Source organism: Carcharhinus amblyrhynchos, chromosome 5 (assembly GCF_965287045.1).
Source record: "Carcharhinus amblyrhynchos chromosome 5, sCarAmb.v2.hapA, whole genome shotgun sequence".
Taxonomy (NCBI): Eukaryota; Metazoa; Chordata; class Chondrichthyes; order Carcharhiniformes; family Carcharhinidae; genus Carcharhinus; species Carcharhinus amblyrhynchos.
In genome coordinates this window covers 6,445,899-6,466,089 of record NC_137328.1, presented here as the reverse complement: position 1 = coordinate 6,466,089, position 20,191 = coordinate 6,445,899, and the positions used below count along the sequence as shown (strand labels likewise).

Genomic DNA, 20,191 nt, shown 5'->3' with positions numbered 1-20,191 from the left:
CGATTCTTGAGTTTTCCAGCCAGCTTTAGCAGCTGAGGTAGTAGTTTTTTTTTTCCAAATCCAATTCATTCCTCATCCAGTCCCCAAAGCTGTCTGCTGGCATGTGTAGGGCAAAAGTTAGTGTAAGAAATAAAGCATGCTATGAAAAGTCTGCTTTAAGTGCCTGTGCCTAATGGAATGTGTCAATCTTCTGCTCTAGTTAAACCTGAATCGATTGGGGGTTAAATGCATTCATCAAAGTTACGTTGGGTTGAAGTCGAAAAATACCTTCCTGACTCTGCCATCTGGAAGAAACACCATTGACCAAGGTGAAACTCAGCTATTAAACAATTGGGACTGAGAAGTAGCCAAAAGTGTTTTCAATTAAAATGGCACTCTCTGTTGCTGGCTTTGCCAGACATATGGGATCAATCAGGAAGTTTATGCTGATGTTTTTTTTGGGAATGCTGATGGCTTGACGCATGAGGAACAGCAACAAGGAATCTCAGTTGCTCCAGCAGTAATTTTTTTTCTTTCAAAAAGCCCGCCCCTCTCCTTGGCTGCTTTGGTGTCGGAAAGACACTCAAAAGTTTCATCCTATCAAAACCTGACTCCTGGTGCTGCTGTCCTGAGATAGTGCAGTTATAAGGGAGGATTCTGAGAGTTCTCCCTGTGTCTGCTTTGCAGAAGCAACTGCAGAAAACCCTGGGAGACTTTGTGAAGATCGAATCATTAATTTTACTCCTTTTTTTTTTCCCTCCCTATCTGTTTTTGCTTTGCTAAATGATGCGGCAGGCCGTGGCTCTGTCCTTGTTCCTTCACACTGCTTGCTGCCTGGCTTCCTACCTCCCGTTCACTTTTCAGAGGAGCTTCCTGACGGGAAAGACTTTTGAGTTGAGGGAGCACCGCAACAGGCTGGGCGCGGGCACCAACAGGGTGCTGGAGCTGGGCGCTGTCTTCAAACGGAACGTGCGCAAGCTGAGAGAGAAAAGCCTCAACCTGGATTTGGTGTTCCTGGTGGACGAGTCCTCCAGCGTGGGCAGTGCCAACTTCGACAACGAGCTGAAGTTCGTCAAGAAGCTGCTCTCCGACTTCCCGGTGGTGCCGTCCGCCACGCGAGTGGCCATCGTGACCTTCTCCTCCAGGAGCAACGTTGTGCCCAGGGTCGACTATATCTCGGCCCCGCAGTATCACCAGCACAAGTGCTCTCTGCTGAACGAGGAGATCCCTGCCATCAGCTACCGGGGCGGCGGCACATACACCAAGGGAGCTTTCCAACAGGCAGCAGTAAGGCACCTTCCTGTTTACCATTCGCTTCTCCAATAGGATAGGAAAGTTAATCGGTCAACGGGCATGGGAGCAGTGTAAGGCTGAAGAGTAAAGGCGGTGAAAGGTTAACAGGTACTGGGGGGTAAGGGCTGCAAACACTCCCCTCCCCTCCTCAGGAATTGTGTAACTTACAATATACATCTTTATCGCTTTAAATCAAGCTCTGTTGAATATGTACTCCTTATTTTAGACACTCTCCGACAACCGCCCCAATCTCTGTAACCTCCTCCAGCAACGACAACCCTCTTCATCTCTGAAACCTCCACCAGTCCCAACAACCCTCCCAATCTCCATAACCTCCTCCTGCCCTCCCCATCTCTGTAACCTCCTCAAGCCTCTATAACCCTCTGAATCTCTGTAACCTTCTGTGGCCTTGACAACACTCCTAATCTTGAGAACCTCCTCCAGCCCCTACAACTTCCCAATCTCCCTAACCTCCTCCAGCCCTGACAATCTTTACAATCTCTGTAACATCCTCCTGCCCCTCCAACCCTCCCAATCTCATTAATCACCTATTGCCCTTCTAATCCTCCCAATCTCTGTAACCTCTTTGAACCGCTACAACCCTCCTTATCTCTGTAATCTTCTCCAGCCCTTAAAGCCTCCTAATCTCTGTCATCACCTTCTGCCCCTCTAATCCCCCAATCTCTGTAACCCCCTTGAGCCCTGACAACCCTCCCTATCTCTGTAACCTCCCCTTGCCCCAACAACCCTCCCAATCTCTGCAACCTCCCTGAGCCTTACAACTCTCCCAATCTCGGTAACCTCCTCCAGCCCTGACAAACCTCCCAATCTCTGTAACCTCCTCCAGTCCCTACAACTCTCCCAATCTCTGTAACCTCCTCCAGTCCCTCCAACTCTGCCTATCTCGGTAACCTCCTCCAGTCCCTACAACTCTCCCAATCTCTGTAACCTCCTCCAGTCCCTACAACTCTCCCAATCTCTGTAACCTCCTCCAGTCCCTACAACTCTCCCAATCTCTGTAACCTCCTCCAGTCCCTACAACTCTCCCAATCTCTGTAACCTCCTCCAGTCCCTACAACTCTCCCAATCTCTGTAACCTCCTCCAGTCCCTACAACTCTCCCAATCTCTGTAACCTCCTCCAGTTCCTACAATTCTCCCTATCTCGGTAACCTCCTCCAGCCCTGACAAACCTCCCAATCTCTGTAACCTCCTCAAACCCATAAACCAGCAAAATCTCTGCACTCACCAATTCTGGCCTCTGGCACGGCGGAGTTCCCTCGCTGGATCTCTCTGCCTCTCTACCTGTCTCTCCTCTTTCCAGATGTTTGTCTCGCTTTGTGTAAGCTTTCCATCACCTCTCCCAGGAAGTAACTCCTTCTGTGACCTAGCGACAAACTCCTTGCTATCACTCCCGAGAAATACTTTGGTTCATTTCAACTTTAGTAAGAAGTCTGACAATGCCAGGTTAAAGTTATGTGATGAAGGGGCAGCGCTCCAAAAGCTTGTGCTACCAAATACTGTTAGACTTTAACCTGGTGTTTTGAGACTTTTTACTGTGCCCACCCCAGTCCAACACAGGCATCTCCTCCTCATTTTAACTTGTTCAAGGTACTATTTAAATTCAGTTGTCGTGTATGAGTTTTGTCTTTGTCAGGCCATGCTAGTTTAGAATCCCCACCGTACAGAAGATGGCCATTCGGCCCTCCAAGACTGCACCGACAACTATCCCACCCAGGCCCTATCCCCATAACCCCATGTATTTACCCACTAGTCCCCCTGATATGAATGGTCAGTTTAACGCGGCCAATCCACCTAATCTGCACATCTTTGGATTGTGGGAGGAAACCAGAGCACCCAGAGGAAACCCACGCAGACACGGGGAGAATGTGCAAACTCCACACAGACAGTGACCCAAGATGGGAATCGAACTCAGGTCCCTGGCGCTGTGAGGGAGCAGCACTAACCACTGCGCCACCGTGCCGGGGGATCAGTTCGCCAGTCCATCACATCAGTTTGCGAGTACGACAGTCTTGCCACATGGGGTTGTGTTAAGTCTGTTTAGAAAGGCTTGACAGTCGCACGCTGGGCGGGATATCCGGAGGTCAGTGGACCTTTGCATGGTCTGCCCCTTCCCCCACCCCTAACGAATCCCGTGGTGGACGGGATGGGAAAATTCCCCCCACTGTGTGTCATTAAGTTGCCCGACGTTGAGGATGACAATACAATCGGGGTGGCATGGTAGCACAGTGGTTAACACTGCTGCCTCACAGCGCCAGGGACCTGGGTTCAATTCTCCAGCTTGGCTCACTGTCTATACAGAATCTGTACATTCTCCCCATGCCTGCGTGGGTTTACTCCAGATGTTCCAGTTTCCTTCCGCGGTCCAAAAGACATGCTGGTTGGGTACATTGGTCATGCTAAACTTTCACTCAGAGTACCTGAGCAGGCGCAGGAGTGTGGCGACTATGGGATTTTCACATTAACTTCATTGCAGTGTTAATGTAAGCCTATTTGTGACACTAATAAATAAACTTAACTCAAGCAATCATTCCTAATCTCAGCCACATCCAGAGCAGAAAGCAATTTACAGATATGAGCATCTCTTTACTGACACAGACTCTGGATCCCTCAGTAAACTAAGCAGCTTCTGAATTGATTTAGTTTTGATTTGATTTATTATTGTTATATGTATTAACATACAGTGAAAAGTATTGTTTCTTGTGCGCTATACAAACAAAGCATAGAGAAGGATATGAGAGAGTGCAGAATATAATGTTACAATTATAGCTAGGGTGTAGAGAAAGATCAACTTAATGCAAGGTAGGTCCATTCAAAAGTCTGATGGCAGCAGGGAAGAAGCTGTTCTTGAGTCGGTTGGTACATGTCCTCAGACTTTGTATCTTTTTCCTGACAGAAGAAGGTGGGAGAGAGAATGTCCAGGCTGCGTGGGGTCTTTAATTATGCTGGCTGCTTTGCCGAGGCAGTGGGAAGTGTAGACGGAGTCAATGAATGGAAGGCTGGTTTGCAGTTGGAGCAGTCAGCTGCGATATTAGAATACAATAGCATAATAGTACCATGGAAATAGCAACCCAAACTAAGATGCCAGTGAGGGGTCAATGGGTATCTGCCTCCGAGTCAAAAGGTTATGAGTGTAAGTTTAGGTCCAGAGATTTCAACAGCTGATGCCTCAATGCTGCACTCAGGGAGTGCTGCACTGCTGGAGGAACTGTCTTTTGTTTGAGATGTTGCTACAAGCGGATGTTAAAGATTCCAATGGCACTATAGTTGAGGGTGACACAGTGGCACTGTGGTTAGCACTGCTGCCTCACAGCGCCAGGGCCCCAAGGAGGTTGAATTAAAACGGAAAATGTTGGAAAACCTCAGCAGGTCTGACAGCATCTGTGGAGAGAGAATAGAGCCAACGTTTCGAGTCTGGATGACCCTTCGTCGGAGCACCTGCTCAGGCCTGCTGAGGTTTTCCAGCATTTTTCTGTTTTTGTTTCAGATTCCAGAATCCGCATTATTTTACTCCAGGTTGAATTCTGGCCCTGGTCATTGTCTGTGCGGAGTTTGCACGTTCTCCCCGTGTCTGCGTGGGTTTCCTCCCACAGTCCGACAATGTGCAGGTTAGGTGCATTGGCCATGCTAAATTGCCCCTTAGTGCCAGGGGGATTAGCTAGGGTAAATACATGGAGTTACAGGGATAGGACCTGGGTGGGATTGTTGTTGGTGCAAGCTCGATAGGCTGAATGGCCTCTATCTGCAGTGCAGGGATTCTTTTCTATTCTGTTCTATTTTGAAGAATAGAGGAGTTTCCCCCTGTGTCCTGGTTTATTACTTATTCCTCAGCGCTGAAAAAAGTCATTTGATACAGTATTGTTGAAAAAAGAGAGACATTGTAGGTCATTGAATCTCTACCATGGGGAAAGAGGCCATTCAGCCCATCAGGTATGCATTGACTCTCCGAAAGAGCATTTTACCCAGCACACCCCCACCAACCCTGTAACGCCTTGCATCTACCACAGTTAATCACCCTATCTTATACAACTTGGGACACTAAGGGGCAATTTAGCATGGCCAATCCAACTCGCCTGCACATCCTTGAACTGTGAGAGGAAACCGGAACATCCAGAGGAAAACCACGCAGACACGGGGAGAATGTGCACACAGACAAGGACCCAAACCAGGAATCGAAACCGGGTCCCTGGCGCTGTGAGGCAGCAGTGCTAAGCACTTTGCCACCGTGCCACCCTTTCATCTTGTGTTCAACAGGACAAACACATCATTCACAAGTGCAGCGTGAAAACCTTGGGCGGTATGACTCTCTTGTCAGCAATATCTGGGGAAAAAAAACCTCATTGCTGTTTGTGGGATCTTGCTGTGCACACATTGGCTGCTATTTTTATCACATTCACACACTGCCTACACTTCAAATGGACTTCATTGGCTGTTTAGTACTTTGGGACAGATGTGCTCACGTAAGGGTCTGTATAAACACAAGTCTTTTTAACTTTAGAAACAGAAAATCATAGTGCACAATTGCATAAATGTTGGCCAAGGTACATAGACGCACAAACTAGGAGCAGGAGTAGGCCATTCAGCCCCTTTGAGCCTGCTCCGCCATTCAGTAAGATCATGGCTGATCGAATTCTGGCTTCACGACCATATTCCGCCTATCTGTGATATCCTTTGGCTTCCTTGTTAATCAAGAATCTATTTATCTCCGCCTTAAAAATATTCAATGACCCTGCCCCCGCTGCTCTCTGGGAAAGAGCGTTCCAACATCTCCCAACCATCCAGAGAGAAGAACATTCTTATTATCTCTGTCTTAAATGGAGAGACCCCTTATTTTTGCCCCAGTCTGGTCTCCCCCACATGGGGAAATATCCTTTCAGCATCCTCCCTTACTGATCTTACATGTCTCAGTAAGAACGTCTACCATTCTTCTAAACTCCGATGAATACAAGCCCAAGCAGGTAGAACTCCCCTACTCATCTTCGCAATGGTGTCCAAAGATATTCACATGCACAGACAGAGCGGCTAAAATGTCATTCCATTCAAGGGTCCTGAGGGATGGGCAACAAATGCTTGTCTTGCTATTATTTTGTTATTTATTTATTAGTGTTACAAGTCTTAACAGTACAATGAAGTTACAATGAAAATCCCCCAGTTGCCGCACTCCGATGCTTGTTTGGGTACTCCGAGAGAGAATTTAGCATGGCCGATACACCTAACCAGCACATCTTTCGGACTGTGGGAGGAAACTGGACCACCCGGAGGAAATCAACGCAGACACGGTGAGAATGTGCAGACTCCACTCAGTTGGTCACCCAAGCTGGGAATCGAACCGGCCTCCCTGGCACTGTGAGGCAGCAGTGCTAACCACTGCGCCACCATGCTGCCTGGTGGTGGAGGTAGCCCGCCATTGGCTAGTGCCAGGATCTTTTGGTCCAGCTGCTGTCAATGGAGTTTCCCACTGAATGCGCCCTTTGCTGCCAGGGAACCTGCAACGGGGGGTGGAGGAGGGTGCGTCAGCAGGACTAGAAGACTCTCTGGCCTCAGGATACATCACTGTGGGCGTCACAGAGAAGGTCGTTTGTGACTTGGAAAGAAAAAGATGTGCTTTTCACAACCACCAGACATCGCCTGGTGTTCCACAGCCAATGAAGCTCTGGAGTGTAGTCAATACTGTAATCCAGTAAAACTGAAGGGTTCTAAACTTTCGAGAGCCAATGGACAAAGTGCTGGGTGACAACGTATGGAGGAGGAGATTAGAGGGGAAGATGAGTGGTGAATCTCTGGAATTCTCTGCCCGTTGAAGTGGTGGAGGCTACCTCGCTGAATCTATTTAAGTCACGGGTAGATAGATTTCTGATAGACAAGGGAATTAAGGGTCATGGGGAAAAGTGGGAAAGTGGAACTGATCCACTTCAGATCAGCCATGATCTTATTGAATGGCGGGGCAGGCTCGAAGGGCTGGATGGCCTACTCCTGCTCCTATTTCTTATGTTCTTATGAAGTGCGAGGCAGGAGGATTTTGCTGAAAATTGACCTTCTGAGGGACGGGTAATGAGGATAACTTAGAAATTCAGGAGAAGAGACCGTGTGTAGTTTTGGCATTCGAGAAACCCTGAGGGATTCCATAATGAGGGAGTAAAGTGAGAAAAACCCACCAAAACATACTGAAAATGTTTTGGCAAAAAGATTAACAACTTCAACGGTGCAAATTGGAAACAGAATTGTGGGCTAGTGTTGGAACGGGCCTTGGATATCTTTCTGAAGATTTCTCTTCCTTCGCACTTTTGATTTTCTGCAAATGCCAGAATTTATTTCCTACAGCATCCCAGGCTGGGTGTAATCGCAGCTGTTAAAAATTAAACCATGCACTCTGCGATAGTGAAGAGAAAGATAGAAAAACACACTCTTATCTAGCATGTCCCACCAGCGTGGGCTGTCCCAGAGCACTCAACAGCCAATGTTGTTCGTCCATCGTCATCGATGAGGACCTCGACACCATTAGTCATTTTGAGGCTGGTTGCGGTGTGTCCAAAGATGACTGATCAGGGCCAATTTGGGCGTGGAATGTCCTGGCACATACTGGCAGACTTGTGTAGACACTGTAGTTTGTTGGCTCTGGACTTGCGCAGCTCGCGCTTAAGTTGTGCTTCAGCAACACACTTCAACAACCAATAACAATGCTTTGAAATGTGAGCCAAGGACAGGTATGTCAGCACGAGAGTAATTGGTGGAGCACCAGATTGACAGACCACCAGCGGCTTGGGATCAGGCTTACAGACTGAGCAGAGGGGTACGGTCACCTCATCTGCATTGAGCTCCACGATGTAGAGGCCATTTCTGCCAACTCCAGCTCTGATGCTACCACCAAACACAGCTCGCTGGAAAATCTCAGCAGGTCCGACAGCATCTGTGGAGAGAGAATGCAGTCAACGGGTCACTGTCTGTGTGGAGTTTGCACATTCTCCTCGTGTCTGCGTGGGTTTCCTCTGGGTGCTGCAGTTTCCTCCCACGCTCCAAAGATGTGCGGGTTAGGTTGATTGGCCATGCTAAGAAATTGCCCCTTAGTGTCCAGGGTAGCGGAGGTTAGAGGGATTAGTCACATCTTTGGAATGTGGGAAGAAGCCGGAGAACCAGGAGGAAACTCACGCAGACGCAGGGGAGAATGTGCAAACTCCGTATAGACAGTGACCCAAGACAGGAATCGAACCCGGATCCCTGGAGCACTGAGACAGCAGCGCTAATCACTGTGCTACCGTGCTGCATCGGAGTGGTTTTAAGAAGTTGACTGCACAGATCGTGGGCGCATTGGTTTTGATCTTCTGGAATGCCCTGGATTATAGAATAGTCCCCGTGGATCAGAAGGAGGCAAAAATACCATCACAGGTCAAAAAGGAGGGAGTGAAAAGAATGGCAGCCGATGGTCATTTAGCCTGAGAGGAAAAGCACTAGGATCCATTACCAGGAAGGTGGTAACAGAACAATTTAGCACGGTAAGAGATTGGTGTACAGAGAGAGCTCTGGTACACAAAGCACAGAAAACTAAGAAGCAAGTACAGAAAGTGATTAGGAAGACATAAAGTGCGTTAGCCTATATTATAAAGGGAATTGAAATGTTAGAGTAAAGAATTCTTATTACAATCATCACAAGGACGGGAAATTGTGTGAATGAATGGATTCTACCATTACCTTCACCAGCTAACCTGTTTAAGATAGACCTTTTTTTAAAAAAAAGACATTGACCAAAGATGGCTACCACCAGTCTCCTGATTACTAGTATTATAAATTTCCAATTTGCTGGAAAGTTCCTACGTGGCTTACACTGCAGACCTGCCCTGACATTTCACTGAATTCCATATCTGTGGAGGGGGTGGGGAGTTATCAAGGTCCACTTCAAAAAGAGACTCTGGAAAGGAAGACATGAAAACGCAAAGTACCGGACTTCAATATTTTAACCAACTGTATTTTGGTAAAGACAATGGAAACTGCTAACCAGCCAGATCCCCAACAGACATTCAATCCTTTCTGCGGAGGATGAAATAACCATTTTCTCTATTGGTTTCTATGATCTGAAATGTATCAAAAGCTTCTGAGGTGAAATATCAAGAATATGATTTCTTGTTCTACATCAATGACTGCAAGATACACTATTCAATTTCCTGTCTTGGAATTATACAGACAGGAGTTTTATGAACTGATCTTGCCAAGCCTGAAACAGACAGAAGTCATTAAAATCATTTGGAAGAGTTGCTGAAAGAAGCAGTAAGAAATCTCTTCCTTTCTCTCTGAAGAAGCAAAACAATAATATAGGGCCTTGGTGAGACCACACACAGTGCAACATTTACAAGTTGATCTTCTTACCTAAAGGACATACCTGTCTGAGAGGGAGTATAACAAATTCCCTGGACTGAATCCGAGATAAAAGGTTTGTCCTTTGAGGCAATGCAGTGGCATGGTGGTATTGTCACTGGGCCAGTAATCCAGAGAGCCAGGATAATGCTATGGGGATCCGGCTTCAAATCCAATCATGCCTGATGGTGAAATGTGAATTTAATAAAAACTCTGGAATTAAAAGTCTAATGGTGATCATGAAACCATTGTCAATTGTCATAAAAAGCCACCTAGTTCACTAATCTTGGACGGCATGGCGACACAGTTCTGCCTCAGAGTGCCAGGGACCCAAGTTCAATTCCCGGCTTTGGTCACTGTCTATGCAGAGTCTGCACATTCTCCCTGTTTCTGCATGGGTTTCCTCCCACAGTCCAAAAGATGTGCTGGTTAGGGTACATTGGCCATGCTAAATTCTTTTTCCCGTATACCTGAACAGGCGCCGGAGTGTGGCAACTAGAGGATTTTCACTGTAACTTCATTGCAGTGTGAATGTAAGCCTACTTGTGATACTAGTAGATAAACTTTAAACTAACCTCCCTTCTGGGGAAGGAAATCTGCTGTCCTTATCTTGTCTGACCTATGTGTGACTCCAGAGCCACAGCAATGTGGTTGAGTCTTAATTCCATCAGGGATGGGCAGTAAATGCTCCACAGCCCATGGGCGAATTTTTGAAAAAACATTGCATAGAATTTAGAAGAACGAGAGGTGGAAAATTCTTAAGGGGTTCATCAGGGTAGATGCCAAGAGGCTGTTTTGACGGGTTGCAATGATAAACATTTCCTGTCCTTAAAGAGCTTTGAGCTCTTACAAGTGAGTTGGACATGGTTATAAATAAAGAAAAGTCCATAAAGAATGTGGGTGAATAACTGAATGCTGATGATGAGCATCTGTACAGTGTGGAACACTGGGTGTGAGTTACAACACAGCCAATGAGACAAACAGCTGTGAGCCACATCAGATGACACAGTGTGCAAATGTCAGGAGAGCTGTCAGTTTATTGCTTGGAGTTGAATGCCTTCAATCAAATGTGTTTATTCCATTCCTTTTGAATGAAATCTTGTCATGATAGAGGATGAGATGGTTAAACTCATGACTGAAGATACGGTCAAGAATGACCAACCACCCCACGGAAAACAACGCTCCCCTCGCTGGAATCTACTGCTGAATATAAATGGAATGCAAAATTGGAGCAACATCTTTGGATTCTCACTCGATGTCCTTAGAGGGTCGGGGAGAAATTACACGAACTTCAAACTTTCTGGAATGTTAATTCCTGCTTTTCTCTTTGACTTCCAACGGGGGGGGGGGGAGGTGGGGGGGCGCGGGGGGGAGTGTCTCAACGACATTGAATCTTTGTTGGTAGCTTAGACGCTGCCTGTAGTTTGCACCCCAGTGGGAGAGTTTGTGTTCCCTCCTGCTCGCAAAATGAAAACTGTTTGTCCATGGCCAAAGAACCACTTGAGGAAATGTTTTATTCATGCACAGCGAGTTGTTATGATCTGGAATGCACTGTGCCGGGAAATCCAGGAGAAAGCTGACACACAGGGGCATATGAATTAAGAGGAGTAGGTCATTCGGCCCCTCGAGCCCACACTGCTGTTCCAAAAGATCACGGCTCATCCGATTGGAACCTCAACCCCACATTCCTCCTACTCCCAATAACCTTTTACCCCCTTGTTTATCAAGAATCTATCTAACTCTACCTTAAAAAGAGTTCCAGAGACTCAAGGTTCTCAGAGAGAAATCATTTCTCCGCCTTAAATGGGTGATCCCATTATTAAAATGCTGAGCCCTAGTTTTAGGTTCTCCCGGAAGAGGAAACATTGACCCTATCAAGGCCTCTGAGGATTTTAAATCTTTCAATCAAGTCACTTCTTACTCTTCTGAGTTCCAGTGAATACAAACTTAGTCTGTCCCGTTTTTCCACATAAGATAACCTGTTTGTTTCAGGCATTAAACTAGGGAACCTTCTCTGAACTGCTTTCAATGCAGTTACATCCTTCCTTAAATAAGGAGACCAATATTGTGCACAATACTCCAGATGTTGCCTCATCAGTGCCCTATATAATTGAAGCACAACTTCCCTACTTTTCTATTCAATTCTCCTCGCAACAAACAATAACATTCTATTAGTTTTTCTTATTACTCGCTGTATATGCATACTAATCTTTTGTGATTCATGCAGCAGGACGCCCAGATCCCTCTGCACTTCAGAGCTCTGTAATCTCTCATTGCTTAGATAGTGTGCTTCTTTTTCCTCCTTCCAGCCAAAATGGGCAGTTTGACATTTTCTTACATCATACTACACTTGCCAGATCTTTGTCCATCACATGACTTACATCAATCACTTTGTAGCCTCCTAATGTCCTCTTCACAACTTAATTGATTATCTATCTTTGTAATGTCAGCAAATTTAATAACCATACCTACGGTCCATTCATTCAAGGTATTTATATAAATTGTTAAACATTGAGGACCCAGCACTGATACCTATGGCATGCTACTTTTCTTGCCAATCAGAAAATTACCCATTTTTGCCTACTCTGTTTTCCACCAGCTAGCTGATCTTCTGTCCATGCTGATGTGTTATTACCCTCACCATCCCCCCCCCCCCCCATACCATGAACCTTTGTTTTTTGCAATAATCTTTGATGTGGCACATTATAAAATGCCTCCTGGAAATCTACCGGTTCACCGCTATCCAGTGCAGATTCAATGGTAACTTGCAAAAGGAATTTGGTAAATATATCTACTTTTTTTTACATAGGAATGTATGATATAATGAGCACAGAAACAGGCCATTCAGCCCAGCCCATCCATGCTTACTCACTTCAGCCTCTACCCCTCTTTTGTCTCCCCCTCTGAGCATATCCTTCAACATCTCAGCATTTGTTTTCCATCCCAAATTACCTTTTAACTGAGTGGCTTGCTATGCCATTTTGGAGGGGCAGTTAGCCAATTACATTGCTGTGTGTCTGGAGTCACATGTAGGCCAGGCCAAGTAAGGCTGGCAGATTTCCCTTCCTGAAAGGACGTTCATGAAACAGGGTGGATTTTATGATGATCAATGATGGTTGCCATGGTCACCATCACCACCACTAACTTTATGTTCTAGATTTTCTTGAAGTTCCATCAGCTGCTATGATGGGATTTGAAACCATGTTCCCAGAGCATGAGCTTAAGGCCCTGGACTACTAGTCAACTGACAGTATCACAATGCCACCATCTTGCCCATCAATGCTAGCCTCAATCCCACCCTGTGGCAGTGAGATCCAGCCTCCCTCCATTCCCGATGAATGGGCACAAAGTGCATACTCTATGTTTCAATTGGAGAAAGGGAAAAGGTAGGAAGATTAGCTGAACTGAAAGGTCCTTAAATCGATGAGGTGGGAAAAAGATTGGCTGAGAGAGAAACTATCAGTGAGGAAGCGGTGGGAATATGAGGTGGTAAATCAGCTCGCTTCACTGGCCAGGAGGCTATATGGAAGATCTTATGGATAGAGCTAGTCTTGGAGACAGGAAAAGATGGAAAGCTTTGAAGAAGGGAGAAGCAGATAGAGGACCAGTGGGGTTTGACATGGACAGTCGGAATGTAGTTACAGAACTTAGTGTGTACGAGAATAAGAATCTTGGCATTCTGAATCCTTACAGAAACACAGAGACCATCAATAAAATTCAACATCAAATTAATAGATTATCTCAACACCCACCTCATCAAAACATGTGGCAAGGACACAGAATTCATCACTTATTCACTGAGCTTAATCAAAGACCATTAATGTTGCTCCACAATTTGCAAGAAAAGGACACGGGGAGTCAAGAGTTCATCCAATTTGCTCTCTCTCCTCTTTGGGAAGGACCTACGCTTGGATCACTGCAGTGATAGTCAGGTCGAGATCAGGAGCTTGGCTGGAAAATAACGGGGCTAATCGATATCTCACTGAGATGGATCACAGATTGCTGAGAGCTACAACACTCAGCTCACTGAGCTGGACAGCGTACTAACACAAAGGAAACTGAGGAACAATTAAACCCCGTGTTCACCCGGCTTGACGTTCCAAACAGAGGGTGGTCTGGACTCGAAACGTCAGCTCTTTTGTCTCCTTACAGGCGCTGCCAGACCTGCTGAGATTTTCCAGCATTTTCTCTGTAGGTTTCAGTTTCCAGCATCTGCAGTAATTTGCTTTTATCCAGCGCTGATTAGGGTGCATTGGCCGTGCTAAATCCTCCCTCCGTGTGCCCGGACAGGCGCCGGAGTGACTAGGGGATTTTCACAGTAACTTCATTACAGTGTTAACGTAAGCCTGCTTGCGGGACGTTAATAAATAAACTTTTAAAAAAAAAGTTTAATTTGGGTAGCCCTCTCACACAGGAACCATGAAGCAGATGGCCACTTTCTGCGCTTTGGAGTAAATATAATCACAAAAAACCAGTCCTTAAGCTCCACATCAACTTAAAATCTTTCCGCTTTCTTGTGTAATATGTAGCAATAACACTTGTGCAGAATTTAATTTGCCCAGCTTTGGAGGCATGGGCTGATAGCCATTTAGAATGATTTAAAACCGCATCGTTAAACCTCTCTGATTTATTATCAGGCATTAGTCTTCACAGCATACCAAACATTGTTCTCCCGCTGCATCTCATTCTCAAAAACATTTGGGACTCTTGTTTCTGAGTCCAGTATTTGGAAAATGTGGTCTTGTTTACAGTCAAAGGGCTAACTCTGTCAATCGCAACGACAGAAACCTTACAACACCACTTCCTGACTCAATGACTGATTGAGAAAGCCAACGGCTAGTGGCATGAGTTGTACCACTGATGGACAGCACTGCGGGCTGGTAAATAAACAATCGAATTACAAAAATACTTAAGGGATCCTTTCTCCCCCAAAGAGAAGTTGAATTTTAGTGACCAGGAATCGTTTGGCTTACAACAAGACTGAGAGGCAAACTGGTGATAAGCAGGCCTACAAGCAATGGGAACAGTTAAGCTCCTATTACTTTAAGTCAATAATCAAGCTACGTAAAACCTAGCTGATAAATACTAAAGCTACGACTCATTCAAGGCATTGCCTCAAAACCCTGGGGATCAGTGTAATATATGAAAGAATTTCTGACCAGTTTGGGAATGATGTTCAGCAGGGGAGAACTTTAAGACTAAATGAAAATGGAAATTAAATCCTATTCCCACACACACACACTTCCATCTGACCATCTCTGGAGTTCTCCGAAAATTTCTCCGCACCAATTCCAACGTGTGAACCAGTTGTCTCCTCCTTTCTCAAATTCTTCCTCAGGGTGAATCCATTGAACCCTTACAGTGCAGAAGGAGGCCATTCGGCCCATCGAGTCCGCACCGACCACAATCCCACCCAGGCCCTATTCCCATAACCCTACTTACTTACTCTGCTAGTCCTCCTAACACTAAGGGTAATTTAGCATGGCCAGCCAACCTAACCTGCACATCTTTGGACTGTGGGAGGAAACCGGAGCACCTGGAGGAAACCAATGCAGACGCGAGGAGAACGTGCAAACTCCATACAGACAATGCGGATTTATCTCTGTAACTTTCTCTCATCCTTGCAGGCCCGCCAACATTCCCTTGCTTGTTCCTCCTTTCCAGACCCCCTCCCCTTCCTCCGTCCCAGTAGCTGTCCTGGAACCTTTAGAAGAATCTCACCCATGAAACTCATCCAAACCCCCCCCTACTCCCCCACAGACCAGACTAACTGGGTTCACAACTACCAAAGAAACAAAAGCTTTGCCTAACCAGGTGACAAGTGATCATTTCAGAGATCAAATTGTGAAGTCGTAAAATATTCTGGCCCAGAAACAGGCCATTTGGCCCATTGAGAAGGTGTTGGCATTTTTCTTCGGATCAACCCAGTTTAATCCAAATCTCCTGCTTAATCCTCAGAACCTTTAACACAATTCCCAGTCTAATCCTCCTGGTACTTTTTCAAATCCTATTCCCGCTCTCCTGCTCGCTTCCCTTTCCTGTCACAATCAGGCTGTTCCTAGTCCCCTTCCTTTAACATCCCTGATCTAAACTGTGGTGTTGTTATTTGTGAATGGAAACAAAGGTGTCTGAGATAAACATTGAAGATTCCAGCTGTGGCTGCTCACGTTTTCGGCAGGGTGAGAGTTTTGGATGAGAATCCGCCGCAGGGAAATTGTTGGGAACTGATCCCATTCCGTTGCACAGTAAGTAGTCTCACAACACCAGGGTAAAGTCCAACAGGTTTATTTGGAATCACGAGCTTTCGGAGCGCTGCTCCTTCGACAGGTAAGTGAAGAGGTAAGTTTCACAAAGAGGGCATATATAGACACAGACTCAACTGCAAATTAGAGTGTGAAGAATGGTTGGAATGCGAGTCTTTACAGGTAATCGAGTCTTTACAAGTACAGACAGTGTGGGTGGAGAGAGGGGTAATCACAGGTTAAAGAGGTGGCATCTCCCTCTCATGGCTACCATTCTGTTGTATTGCTGGAATTGTGGGATTGGTTCCTCCGGGGCGTTTCCGGCCAAACTGTGGTAGCCTGGAGAGCGATTCTGAGGAAATTCTGAGGGCTGATCTACTCCAGTAACACACTCGCTCTTCTCCCCGCCAGCAAATCCTGCGACGTTCACGCGCCAACTCCACCAAAGTGGTCTTCCTCATCACCGACGGTTACTCAAACGGCGGGGACCCGCGCCCGATCGCCGCCTCCCTGCGGGACCTGGGGGTGGAGATCTTTACGCTGGGGATATGGCAGGGCAATATCCGGGAGCTGCAGGACATGGCGTCGCACCCCAAGGAGGAACACTGCTACATCTTGCACAGCTTCGCCGAGTTTGAAGCTTTGGCCCGGAGGGCACTCCATGAAGGTAGGAACCTGCGCGGTCCGTGGTCCAGCACCACACAGATTAACATCCAGTCCACAGCATGGAATCAGGCCATTCAGCCCAACTGGTCTATACTAGTGCTTCATATGACCCTCCTTCCCACCCTCTTCACCTCTCTCCAACCCCCTGTTCCTATCTCTTGCCTAATTTTCCCACCTACACCGTTCACCTCACCCATTCCCTGTAAGAAGTCTCACAACACCAGGTTAAAGTCCAACAGGTTTATTTGGTATCTCGAGCTTTTGGAGCGCTGCCCCTTCATCAGGTTAGGAGCAGCGCTGCAATGTAATGTTAATGTAAGTCTACTTGTGACACTAACAAATAAACTCTAAAACAGTAGGTGCCAGTCACACCTCCGATTCAAGGAAGATTGGGGTTAAAGTCCCACTCCAGAGATCTGAGCATGTAACCCAGGCTGACACTGCAGTACTGAGGGACAGCTGCACTGTCGGAGGTGCTGTCTTTTTTGAGTGAGACATTAAATTGAGATCTCAGCTGCCCTCTTATGTTGAGGTAATTAATCCCACGGCCACTATTGTGAAGCAGAGCAGGGAAACTCTCTGAGTGCCCTGGCCAATGTTTATCTCGCGACCAACATCACTAAGCACACATTATCTACTTATCGTCACATTGCTGTTTGTGGGAGCTTGCTGTGTACAGACTGACTTTCTTGTTGGCTGCAAAGAAATTTGAGACGTCCGACAGTCATGGCGACCGTCTTTCTCTTTTCCGTATGCTAAATAAGACTCTTGCACTACAACAACAACTTGCATTTATATAGCTCCTCGAGTGTAATAAAACGTTCCAATTCAATTCATAAGAACATAAGAACATAAGAAATAGGAGCAGGAGTAGGCCATCCAGCCCTTCGAGCCTGCCCCGCCATTCAATAAGATCATGGCTGATCTGTCGCTGCTCAGTTCCACTTTCCCGCCCTCTCCCCATAACCCTTATTCCCCTCTCTTATCAAAAACCCATCAACCCGCGTCTTAAAAATATTTAGCGAGGCAGCCTCCACCACTTCAACGGGCAGAGAATTCCAGAGATTCACCACCCTTTGAGTGAAGAAGTTCCTCCTCAACTCCGTTCTAAACCACCCCCCTTTTATCTTGAGGCTGTGCCCCCTAGTCCTATTGTCTTTTTTGAGCGGGAAGAGTCTTTCCACCTCTATCCTATCCATCCCATTCATCATCTTATACGTCTCAATGAGATCTCCTCTCATTCTTCTAAACTCTAACGAGTACAAGCCCAGTTTATTCAGCCTCTCCTCATAGCTCAACCCCTTCAACTCTGGTATCAGCCTAGTAAACCTCCTCTGCACTCCCTCCAAGGCCAAAATATCTTTGCGCAGGTGCGGCGCCCAAAAATGCACACAGTACTCCAGTTGCGGCCTCACCAATGCCCTATACAGCTGCAGCAAGACCTCCCTACTTTTATATTCAATCCCCTTCGCTATGAAGGCCAGCATCCCATTCGCCTTCCTGACCACCTGCTGCACCTGCAAGCTGGGTTTTTGCGACTCATGCACAAGGACCCCGAGGTCCCTCTGCACCGTCGCCTGCTGCAGTTTTTCGCCTCGTAAGTAATAGTCCTTCCTACCATTTTTCCTACCAAAGTGGACCACCTCACACTTGCCAACATTAAATTCCATTTGCCATTTCCTGGCCCATTCGCCCAGCCTATCTAGATCCTTCTGCAGACTCTCCACACCCTCCGCACAATTTGCCGTTCCCCCAATCTTGGTGTCATCAGCAAATTTCGACACTCTACACTCGGTTCCCTCCTCCAGATCATCTATATAAATGGTAAAAAGCTGAGGCCCCAGCACCGACCCCTGGGGCACTCCACTAGTCACCATCCGCCAATCCGAATAGCACCCGTTGATCCCCACTCTCTGCCTCCTATTTAACAACCAATCCTCTATCCACGCTAAAAAAAATTCATCAAAACCCTGAAAAGCAGAGTTTGAGATTTGTGAGGAACTATTAGTGCAGGTGACCAAAAGCTTAGACAAAGACCTAACTTGAAGAAAGCATCTTAAAGGGGAGAAAACAAGGTAGCGAGGTGGAGAGGGAGAGAATTCCAGAGCCGGGGGTCTTGGCCGTTGTAGCACGGCCACCGATGGGTGTAGTGATGAAAATCAGGGGCGCTGGAGTGGCCAGGATTAGAGACGCGATATCTCAGAGGATTGTGGGAGATTGGGAGGTGTGAAGGCCATGGGGGGATTTGAAAACAAAGATAACAATTTTAAAATCGAGGTATTGTTTAGCCAGGAACCAATGCAGGTCAACGAGGACAGAGGTGATAGGGGAATGGTGTCTGGTACGAGAAAGGATGTTGGCAGAATTTTAGATGACCTCCAGTTTATGGAGAGTAAAGCATGAGAGGACACGTAACGTAGACACCCGTACATTGCTTAGGCGGCATGGTGGCACAGTGGTTAGCACGGCTGCCTCACAGCACCAGAGACCCGGGTTCAATTCCGGCCTCAGGTGACTTTCTGTGTGGAATTTGCACATTCTCCCCGTGTCTGTGTGGATTTATTCCAGTTTCCTCCCACACTCCAAAGATGTGCAGGTTAGGTGGATGGACCATGCTAAATTGCCCCAAGATGTGTTGATTAGTGGGGCAAATATACAGGGCTACGGGGACAGGGCAGAGGTAGGATGCTCTGTTGGAGAGTCAGTGCAGACTTGGTGGGCTGAATGGCCTCCTCCTGCACTGTAGGGATTCTATGATTCGAATATGCTGAAATAATTAGATGGAGAGGATTAGGTTTCATATTTCTGTGTCCCTCTTGTAAATTTGTGAATATAATGATAAAATCCTCAAGTTGCCAGCATGTTTTCTTTTCTCTTTCTTATGAGATATGGTTGTCTTTGCTAAGGCCAGCACTAGCTACGCGTCTCTAACTGCTCTTGAACTGAGTGTCTTTGTTGGGTCATTTCAGAGACTCAACCACATTGCTGTGGCTCTGGAGTCACATGTAGGCCAGACCGGGTAAGGATGGCAGATTTCCTTCCCTAAAGGACATTAGTGAACCGGACGGGTTTTTACGACAATCAACGATGGTTTCATGGTCACCATCACCGAGACTAGCTCTCAATTCCAGATTTATTAATGGAATTTAAAATCCACCAGCTCCCACGGTTGGGATTTGAACCCATGGCCCAGAGAGCTATCCTGGGTCTCTGGATTACTAGTGCAGTGACATTCCCGATATGACACCACCTCCCCTCCTTCTACTATGTCAGATGGCAGAGCAGGCTCACAGAGCCAGGGTAGCCTTACCCTCAGTCCTCTGTTCTGGAGTATTGAAACGAGTGAGTGATGCTGTGACAGTGACAGCTACTATTTTCCATTCTACCAGAGGATGGCGCACCCGCCTCGAGAAACAGCGGGGCAATGATTCTTGCCATTGGATAGAATTTCAGGCTGGTTCGACCCCAAGCCCTGGGACAGGCAGAGGCTCATTAGCATTAAAGAGGCGCCCCCACTACATCTACGGCACCGTTATGGGTATCTGCTCTGTGAGGGACCAGGAAAACCAGACTTGCACCTTGGTAGACCAGCCACTTTTGTTTTCATAGACTCCCGACGGTGCTGAAGGTGGCCATTCGGCCCATT

The 20,191-nt window shown here is 46.7% G+C and overlaps 1 protein-coding gene across 1 annotated transcript in view; it reads left to right on the top strand.

Annotated features, from left to right (window-relative positions):
* Positions 1–765: 765 nt before the first annotated feature.
* The window catches only part of svep1 (sushi, von Willebrand factor type A, EGF and pentraxin domain containing 1), a 201,119-nt gene continuing 181,693 nt past the window's right edge, over positions 766–20,191 (top strand). Inside the window, exons 1-2 of the mRNA XM_080188416.1 lie at positions 766–1,266; positions 16,291–16,546. Coding sequence (XP_080044542.1) covers positions 766–1,266; positions 16,291–16,546 — 757 coding nt within the window. The remainder of the gene's footprint in view (positions 1,267–16,290; positions 16,547–20,191) is intronic.